The sequence below is a fragment of the Culicoides brevitarsis genome, chromosome 1 (genome assembly GCF_036172545.1).
Source record: "Culicoides brevitarsis isolate CSIRO-B50_1 chromosome 1, AGI_CSIRO_Cbre_v1, whole genome shotgun sequence".
In the NCBI taxonomy this organism is placed as follows: domain Eukaryota; kingdom Metazoa; phylum Arthropoda; class Insecta; order Diptera; family Ceratopogonidae; genus Culicoides; species Culicoides brevitarsis.
This window is the reverse complement of record NC_087085.1, coordinates 26,756,358-26,765,452: the sequence shown is the minus strand read 5'-3', so window position 1 is coordinate 26,765,452 and position 9,095 is coordinate 26,756,358. Positions and strand designations below refer to the sequence as shown.

General features: G+C 29.7%; 1 protein-coding gene across 2 annotated transcripts; it reads right to left on the bottom strand.

The window, feature by feature from the left end:
* On the bottom strand, positions 1–4,555 carry LOC134836878 (MFS-type transporter SLC18B1-like). Of its 2 annotated transcripts, none has more exons than XM_063852149.1 (11): positions 3,794–4,555; positions 3,683–3,724; positions 1,897–2,085; positions 1,712–1,840; positions 1,470–1,656; positions 1,108–1,414; positions 958–1,053; positions 744–895; positions 539–683; positions 349–471; positions 1–280 (listed from the first exon to the last, which is right to left on the bottom strand). In XM_063852149.1, the coding sequence occupies exons 1-11, from the start codon at positions 3,860–3,862 to the stop codon at positions 172–174; spliced, it is 1,548 nt and encodes a 515-aa protein (XP_063708219.1). In that variant the 5' UTR covers positions 3,863–4,555; the 3' UTR covers positions 1–171. The 2 variants fall into 2 exon arrangements, with proteins under 2 accessions (XP_063708219.1, XP_063708218.1); XM_063852148.1 differs by having other exon boundaries at positions 1–289; positions 3,794–4,553.
* Between the last annotated feature and the right edge of the window lie 4,540 nt (positions 4,556–9,095).

The window sequence follows — 9,095 nt, the reverse complement described above, 5'->3', positions numbered from 1 at the left end:
ATATTCTTACAATTAATTAATGTTTCACACAAATTTCTTCGCTTTAAATTCATTTTATCGAAAAGATCCCTAATAAAAAATTCTTAAAACAAACAAAAAGTATAATTTTTAAATATTTTCAATTACAATATTTAACAAAAAATTATTTTTTTTTCGATAAAAACCAGTTCACTATGAAATCGTTTCATATCCTCTGCCGTGAATGTGATGACTGCAGCCAGCCTCTAACGTTCCATAATTCGGTCTGAAGCTCAAATTTGCCGTAGATCCGGACTCCAGTCTGCAGGAACTAACATTTTATGAGTTCTTCAAGAACAAAAACATGCAAAAAAAAAGCATGTAACTTACCTCGCCCAATGCGTTTGTTTTGTGTTGTAACTGTTGCACGTGAGTAAATTGTTTGCCATGCCGCATGGTCGACAGTTGTCGATATGGATAGCGGAGTTACTGGATATTAGACTGCCATTTTCACTACAAGAAAAAGAATTATTTTTAAGTTTTTCTTGTCAAAATAGAGAAAAATCCAAGAAAAACTTACTTTTTGATGATATGATCTCCGATACTTTGATCATCGGTGTTTGTAAGTAAAGGATCTGTCGATGAGATTTCTTTGTATTTGCCGGGTGCTTGGTTGCAGCACGTGACAAAGAGGAATGTAATCACAGCAACAATTAAGTGGAGGCCTAAAATTAATTTGAAAATAATTTTTTGAACGAAAATTGCTTTAAGAAGGAAATTTTTACCAATGATGAATAACGTGGAAGCGCGAAAACCGACAGAATCGAAGAGAAAACCACTAACTGATGGTCCAACAAATGCCCCAAAAGCAAAAGTGGAAGTCCAGAGCCCAGAGATGAGGCCATATGTTTCAATGTTGTCAGGTAATCCGTGTTTACTGCAATTTTTAATAATTTTTTAAATTAAATTTCATCAAAAAATAAATTTTTAAAATCTTACACGGCAGTTTTTAGGGCATCTGTAAAGCTTGACACCAAAACAGCTGCAATTCCGAAGCCATGAAGGACTAATCCCGTTATTACCAAGCCAAGAGTCCTGATTTTATACAAAAAATTATTAAAAAATTTATTTTTTTAACTAAAAACTCACGTTTTAGCTTGAATAAAAGGCACAGGTCCCACAAAGCAAAATCCGACACAAATCAACATCGTTCCCATTATCGTTGCTAATTTCGGGTTAAAGCATTTGTCTAATACCCATCCATAAACGGGCGCGGTTAGGGCATAAACGCCTCCATTGATGACAAAAATGACCCCTAACAACACTGGACCCAACTCGAATTGTCGCAAATGTGGCTCTAAAGTTGCTGATATGAAGCCAATCGAAGCACTGGTGGCAGCAATAGCAAGTGCACAAATCAGAACTCCAGGGATTTTGAGGACGTAGAAGAGAGAAGCTAAAAAAATTGAATAAAATTAATAAAAATAAATTTTTTGAGTCAAAAAAATTACCTGTCCGTTCCTGTTCTTCCTCCGAAAATTTATGATGCGGCAAGATACAGAGTGTCAAGAGAGCTGTGATGAAAAGTGAGAGTCCGAGTACGACAAAAGGCAAGAAATATCCACCGACAGAGTAAAGGGCACCACCAAGCATGGGACCAACGATCAATCCAAGACCGAAACATGTTTCCAAAGATGCCTAAAATAAAAATTATTACGGAAAACGTTTTAAAAATGGATTTTTAGTCACTTACGAAGGTCGTCGCTACATTATTTGGGAATTCCTTCGCAATAATTGTAAATGACGCTGTAAGAAACGCAGCATTGCCCAAAGCTTCGATGATTCGAATGACGAATGCCAACGTAATAAATGCCGTATGTCCCTAAAAATTCAATTTTATTAAAAAAAATCTTATTAAAAATTATTTTCAGAACTTACCGGAATGCGATCGAGCAACCCAAACAGAATAACGGACGTACTAGTTGTTAATATTCCGGCATTGAATAACACTTTTGGCCCAATTTTGTTCAAATACTGTCCATAAAGCGGCGAAACTATCATCACAACGAGCTCAAATACTCCAAAGACGAGACCGTATTCCGTGGCAATGCATCCTTTTCGCTCAGCCTGCGAAAAAAAAAATCGAATGAATGACGATGCAAAAAGTGATTAGTCTCATAAATCGACATCTCAACGTCAAAACATCATAAAATTTGTATTTATTCACAATGGAACGTGTACATCGGCACGACGACGACATGAACTTGAACTCTTCAGATTTTGATAAAACACAAAAAAAAATCATTGACTGCGAACACAATCGCTAATAATTTTTTTCTTGTGTGATTTTAATTAAAAACAAAAAAATTCCGAAAAAATTCCAAAAAAATTCCGAAGATTGATAATATTGTCTGGAATTTTTTTTTTCGCTTTAACATCTGATAAATCAAGGTCTTTCTTGTTTGTATTTTTTTTTAATTTAAAAAAAAAAATGAAATGTAGATCGCGATCAAGTGAATCCCGGTTAAGACGTAGTTCGAGCTACGCAATTTGTTGGACGAGATAGACTTTACGCATTTGGGTCAATTTTATTTTAGTTTACTGATAATACTATCGCTATGACGATCCTCACAGTTCTTTATATGATTTTAATAAAAATAGGAAATTAATTAGCGGATTTGTCTGGCGACTAATTTTATGACTAAATTTCTTTATTTTCTGCCGAGGAGAGATAAGGTCGAGTTATGTTTTGATTTGTATTGCAATTTATTTACTGTAACCTGTCATGTAAACATATTTTATTTTTGTTTATTTTTCTTATTCATCATGGAGCGCGCCTTGGTGAAAATTATTGAACAAAAAATCATAAGGCAACATCCAAAAAATTTCCAATTTGAAGATTTAAAAAAAAGAAAGAAATAAAATATTCAAAAATTTATTAAATTAAATTCAAATTAAAAGTAATAAATTTTTACATTCAAAAAAAAATATGATTTTTTAATTTTTTTTCATAAATTTTAAAAATAAGTCATTAAAAAAATTAATTAAAAATTTAAAAAAAAATTAAAAATTTTTTATTGTACAAAAAATTATTTATTCTATTTTTACTTAAATTTTTTGCAATTTTTCTTTAAATTTTTAATTAATTTAATTTTTTATTTTATTTATTTATTTTTTTTTGTAAATAACTAAGAATAAAATTTAATTTTAAGTTTTTCAGTTTGCCGGTAATTTTGCACCACAACTCTTATTTTTTCCTTTATTTATTTTTTTTTTAATTATTAGGTATTGACTTTTATTTTGAGCGGTTTAACTAAAAAAAAAATATGAAAAATTTTGTTCAATCCTGTTTTTCCCATAAAAACATCTTTTATGACTTTAAAAAAACCCTTAATTATCCCGCAGGTATTTATGCTTAATTTTCAAAAAAAAAAAAAAAAAAATCTAGAAAAATTCTTATAAGATTTTTTTCGTCCTTCACGTCAAATCATGCAAGATGTAGTAACCGAAAAATTGATAAGGTCTTGTTTATTTTCATTTATTTCATTCAAAAATAAAAAAAATCTTTCAAGATTGAAAAATTGATTTAAATTTTCTTCCGTATTAAATCATTGAATTGTGGTTCAAAGAACTTGTTTGGTCACGAGACGCCGATTTGTTGACACTTTTCTCGTGTAAATAAACAAAGATGACTAATATTTTCTCTCATTAAATAATTTCTTACCTCTTGTGGGAAAAATGGTGCTTGAAGACTCACACAAATTGCCTAAAAATTCAATTTTTATTTAAATATTTTTTTTTAATAAAAATTTAAAGAATCGAGAAAAAAATTTACATTGCAAAAATCTGCCAATCCCATAATCAGCAACGTCATCCATTGTCGCCTTGTGAAATTTAAAGCCATTTTTTTCTAGTATAATTTATTACTTTTCTAGTATAAGTAAATAATTCTCCTTCGAACTTTCTTGATCGCTCCTTTGTACTTTACACTGATTATTTATTTTTAATCTACTTTGATGACACAGTTTTACGTAAATTTTTTTATATTTTATTTAAAAGTGTCGATAATGTGGCAGTTATTTATAAATAAATTAATATTTTTCTACACAAAAAAGTAACTAAAACAAAATTTAATCAATCAAAAAAAAAATCACTTGTTTTTCACGAAAAAACTACCGGAACAATCTCATCCTGATAACACTTCTCGTCTGTATAAATACAAACATTAAATAATTTATTTTTATTGTTTTATTGTAAATATAATTGTTTACTCTTTTTTCTATGCTTTTGTGTGTAGTTCTAGTTTGAGCATGTCATGACGTTGTAATTACTATTGATCTTTGTGCTTTTCATGTTTTTTTTTGACGTATTTTTTTTCTGGAATTTTTTACATTGAATTCTTTTTTTTCAATTTATCACATTAATTGAGCTGCTTTTTAATTTCTTTCGTCCGTTTTTTTATGTGAGATGCATTATCTGCAGAGTTTCTTAACTTTTTGCCAAAAATATTGACCCCGACTTTTTAATTTTAAGATTTTTTTTTTCGTTGTTTGTGTTTGTGGATGTCTTCGTTGAAATTATCTCAGAAAAATATTTAATTATTTACTTTTGGTGAATTTAAAAAAAAAATAATAAAAAAATAACAGAAAAAGCTGAGAAACTGAGATTTTAACGCGACCGAATTCAGAAAGCAACTGATGCAAATTTCAGGGTGTCCCGTATGAGTATTATTTATTGATTGTTTCGAAATGTTCGTGCAAGAGTCTGCTACGGAGAATTTGTCCGTTTTTAATTTTACTCGGTGTTATCAGTTATCACACACATAGCCGGTACACAGAGATCGTGTACAAGGTGCATCCACTACTTACTGCCTTGTGAATGTATTGGGAGAGACAAAAAGAAATAGGTACGAAAAAAATGAACGATTGTGATGATAATTTGGAATGGTCAAGGATGATGTAACGTCAAAAAATTCTAGAATTTGTTTTTTTTGCATTACAAATTAATTTTTTTTTGCATTAAAAATTATTTTTTTTCATTAAAAATTATTTTTTTTGCTTTTAAATTTTTTTTGCATTAAAAAATTTTTTTTGGCATCAATTTTTTTTACGATAAAAATTTTTTTATTTTGATAATTTCTCGATTTTTAATTTTTTTTTATTTTTTTTTAAATTCATTAAAAATTCACTATGAACTTACCCAAATCAATTTCATTAATTAACTAGTTTCAGTCATCAAGGCTTGGACAGTAGATTTAATCATTAAGAGCCTTAATTAATTAAAATAGAGTTCACCTGCAGTTCAAATTGAGCTTTCATCGTGTAAAAATGTTTTATTTTTACCGCAATCCGTCGTGTTTTCATCAAAAAATCCATAATTCCTTAACTAAAGTCATTGAATTTGTGGCGAAATGTACCGGAATTTTACCAATCAAAAGCATTTACGGTCGAATTTTGGCAAAATTGACTAATTTTACATATATTTTAATGGCAATTTATGTGATTGCAACGGAAATTACAAAATTTGCTGGTTTAGAGACTTTTTTGACTGGAGCATTTGGAAAATTTGCTGTCGTTTCTTATTATTTGTTGGTTATAATATTTTTATGCACGATTGTTGCTAAAAAGAAAACCATCAAGCAAAAGAAAAAAGCATGCGAGGCCAAAATAAGTGAGAATAACTTCAAATGTAAGTGAAAAGTAATTGAAATAAAATTCTTGGACTCGAATGACTTTCATTTATCATCAGGAAAATTTTTTATCATTTAAATTTGCTTAGAAAAAAGAAAATTAAATTTAAAATGAAAAGTTCAAAAAATTTATTCTACAAATTATTCCTGAAAGTTGTAATGGACTTCATAATTTTAATTGTAATGCTTGGTGCGTCGATTGCTTCAAATGCAATAGATCCAAATTTATCAAACATTATTTTTACAATCTTGTTTCCTTATTACTTGGTGATTTATTGTTTTGTGAGTACCGTTTATTATGCTGCAATGGCTTATGGATTGCATTTAATGCAAAATTTACATGAAACAACGTCTGAAAATTCAAAAATATTCTGTAAAATAATGGATTTTGTTAGAAAAGTTCATAAAATTATGGAATTATGCATTTTTATTTTAATTTTTCATGTTTTTCTTCAATTTGTCATTCAGGTAAGTTTTAATTTTATCAAAGCTGCTCCAGATTAAACTCAAAAAAATTGTTAAAAATAAAACAAAAAAAAGACAACAATAAAATTTTTTCTTTTTCTAACTATTTCGGAAAAAATAAAATGAGAAAAATAAAAAAAAAATAGTTTAAAAAAAATTAATTAATAAAAAGCAAAAAAAATCGTACCTACTTAAATAGTAACAAATAGGGGTATATGTTTTTTTTTATTTTTGAAAAATATTTGTAAAATTTGCTTACCTTTTCCAATAATTTTTAATTTTGGAAAACTTTTAAAGTTTTTATATCCCATAATTTTTTTTTAAATTCTGAAATGGGAAAAATTTGAGCAATATTATTGATTTTCATTTGGTGTGATCTAACTTTAATTTTATTTTTCATAAATAATAATTTTCTATTTAAAGTCCATTACATTCTACACACTACTATTAAAATTCTTCTACGGACCGCCAATGCCTGGAACGTTCTTCGACTTTTTCTGTGAATGCACTTGGCCGCTTTCTATCATAATGATAACGATGGTACAAATTCAATTCGTCACATACATTCCACAACAAATGACGAACGAAACGACAAAAATTCAGAGAAAATTATTCAAAATAAAATTTGATGTCACAACAGAGCTCTTTTTACTACAAACGCTCCATTTGTCACCAAAGTTCCACATTCTTCAGCTATTCGAGTGTAATTACTCGTTAATGCGATTAGTAAGTTGCCTTCTATACCTTCTTTTTTATGTTTTTTAAATGTCACTGTCATTTCAGGTCATTTCAGCGACAGTTTCTTACATTATTGTCACTGTTCAGTATCGATTGGCAAACGGAAGTTTACTGACATAGATTTTCTCCAAGCTGAACTTGACATTTTCAGTCAGTTTCTTGTTATGACGCAACATTCTAAGTGTCCAACATCACTTCTTTCTTCATCTTTTAAATGCCAAGCATCGTCCTAAATCGTCTTTTTTTTATTGATTCTTGTCTACAGCGATGCCCAGATGTTCAGACACAATTATTTGCGACGTTAGCTCAATATTCATATAGATCTAAAAATAAAAACAAACAAAAAGCTGATAATTTTGTCGTAAAATATTGTATATAATTATGTTGAAACATTCACACATCGATCACACTCCGAAAAAAAAATATTTAAATTGAAAGATAATGTTCCGTCCCATTGTAAAGTAAGTAAAATATGGGAATGAGTAATTTTAACGACGCAATTGATAGGCGCCAAATGTAATAACAATGCGAAATCTCAATCATCAAGTGAATGATGAATCTTTGACCCGTAAAATTTTATGGAATCAAAAAATGTGTGACTGCGTGCAATATATATTTCAATATGCAATGCATGTCCGTTTTTAAAGTCGCAAATTATCTGTGCGAACAAATGCGCTGCGAGCGATAAGCGAACTAGACATAATAAAATTTAATTACTATACTTATGTTGATTAATAAATCGGGTCCAGTCCGCATCGACAGCATAAATTTATTAATAATTGTTTCATGTTCTCAAAAGATTTGCGATGAATTTTGCTTTGATGTCACCTCGATTTTGTTACAAGTTATAGTAATTTATTGATGTTGCTGCCATCCACTTGGACGAGATAAGACGCAAGATTTATGGGAGATGGGGTTGAACATTTAAAAATAGATGCGAACACTTGGATTTCGGAGTACGCACAAATGTATTTTTAAATCCAAGCGTAATCTGAGAAAACAATATCTGGACACGACTGGTTTTGAGTGTCATATGCTTTTAAATTTACTTAGATTACTTGAAGTTTCAATAGGAAAGGCGACACTATTCGGATTAATCGGTTTGTTGTATCAAAAAAATGTGTTATAATTAGTGTTGTATTCATAAAAAAGAAACAAAGTTCGATTAATCATGTATTTTGTGCGAACTTTCCGTTTGAATGTCTTCCTTTTCATAGAGGAACAATAAATCATTTTACTTTTTCTTTAAGTTTTTGTATTAAATACATTAGCTATTCATTACCACATTCATTGATTATGAACTGGTTGTCGCATTAATGTACTTGTAAAACTTCGTTTTTTGTTCATTCGAAAAGAGATTTGTTGGACATGGTTTTAAAATTTAACAAATATTTCTTCTGTTATTTTCTTTACACTTTTTCGTACATAAAAGGGGTTCGTCTCCCCCTTTCTTATTGTACGTAAAGAGGCACGTAAAAACGCAAAATATAATAATAAGTAATTATGAGTTGCAACCCAGATAGAAAATAAGCGGAGAGATGTACCGTTTAAAAATATGTGGAATAAGAAATTCCAAGAATTTGATTTGTGGCGACGCAAAAGATACAGGATGGTAGTTGAACTCACTCACGGCTTTGTAGTAAAATAGTTCTTAAGTTCATGGCTATTTAGAATGATAAGTGATTTCTCTGCACAAGTTGTATATTTGAGTAACAATTATCAGGTACTTCGATTCGAGAACAGATTCATCTTTGCCTTGTAAATCAGAGGAAGTGTATTGAAGTATATCTTCTTCATATAGAGGTCGGCCTAGAAGTTTGGAGTAGAACAACATATTCCTTTGATTATTGACTCTCAATATTTTATAGAGAAAATACAACGCATCACTTTGTAATGGATCCTTTCGTCTTAGCTTGGTAACATCCTATATGGAATCTCAGTAGTTCAGATGGCTGTGAATGTGTGAATAGTAAACGAACAGTTGTATTTTAATTTATACTTAGTACTTTTTTTTCTTCTCGAATATTTTCTGTAGTAATTAGGTATCTCAGTTCGTTCTCGGCTTCGGAGAATTTTATGTCGTCGATGCAAATGCTTCAGTCAGGCAACTTCAGTGAAAAGTCTCTCGTATTGTATTGTGACAGCATATCCGTTGTTTATTATTTTTATCATCAAGTAAGTCATCCAGGTCCTTCCAGGTTTCTACAGTCAGTTCTAGCACTTTTTTTTAACAAATTGATTCCGC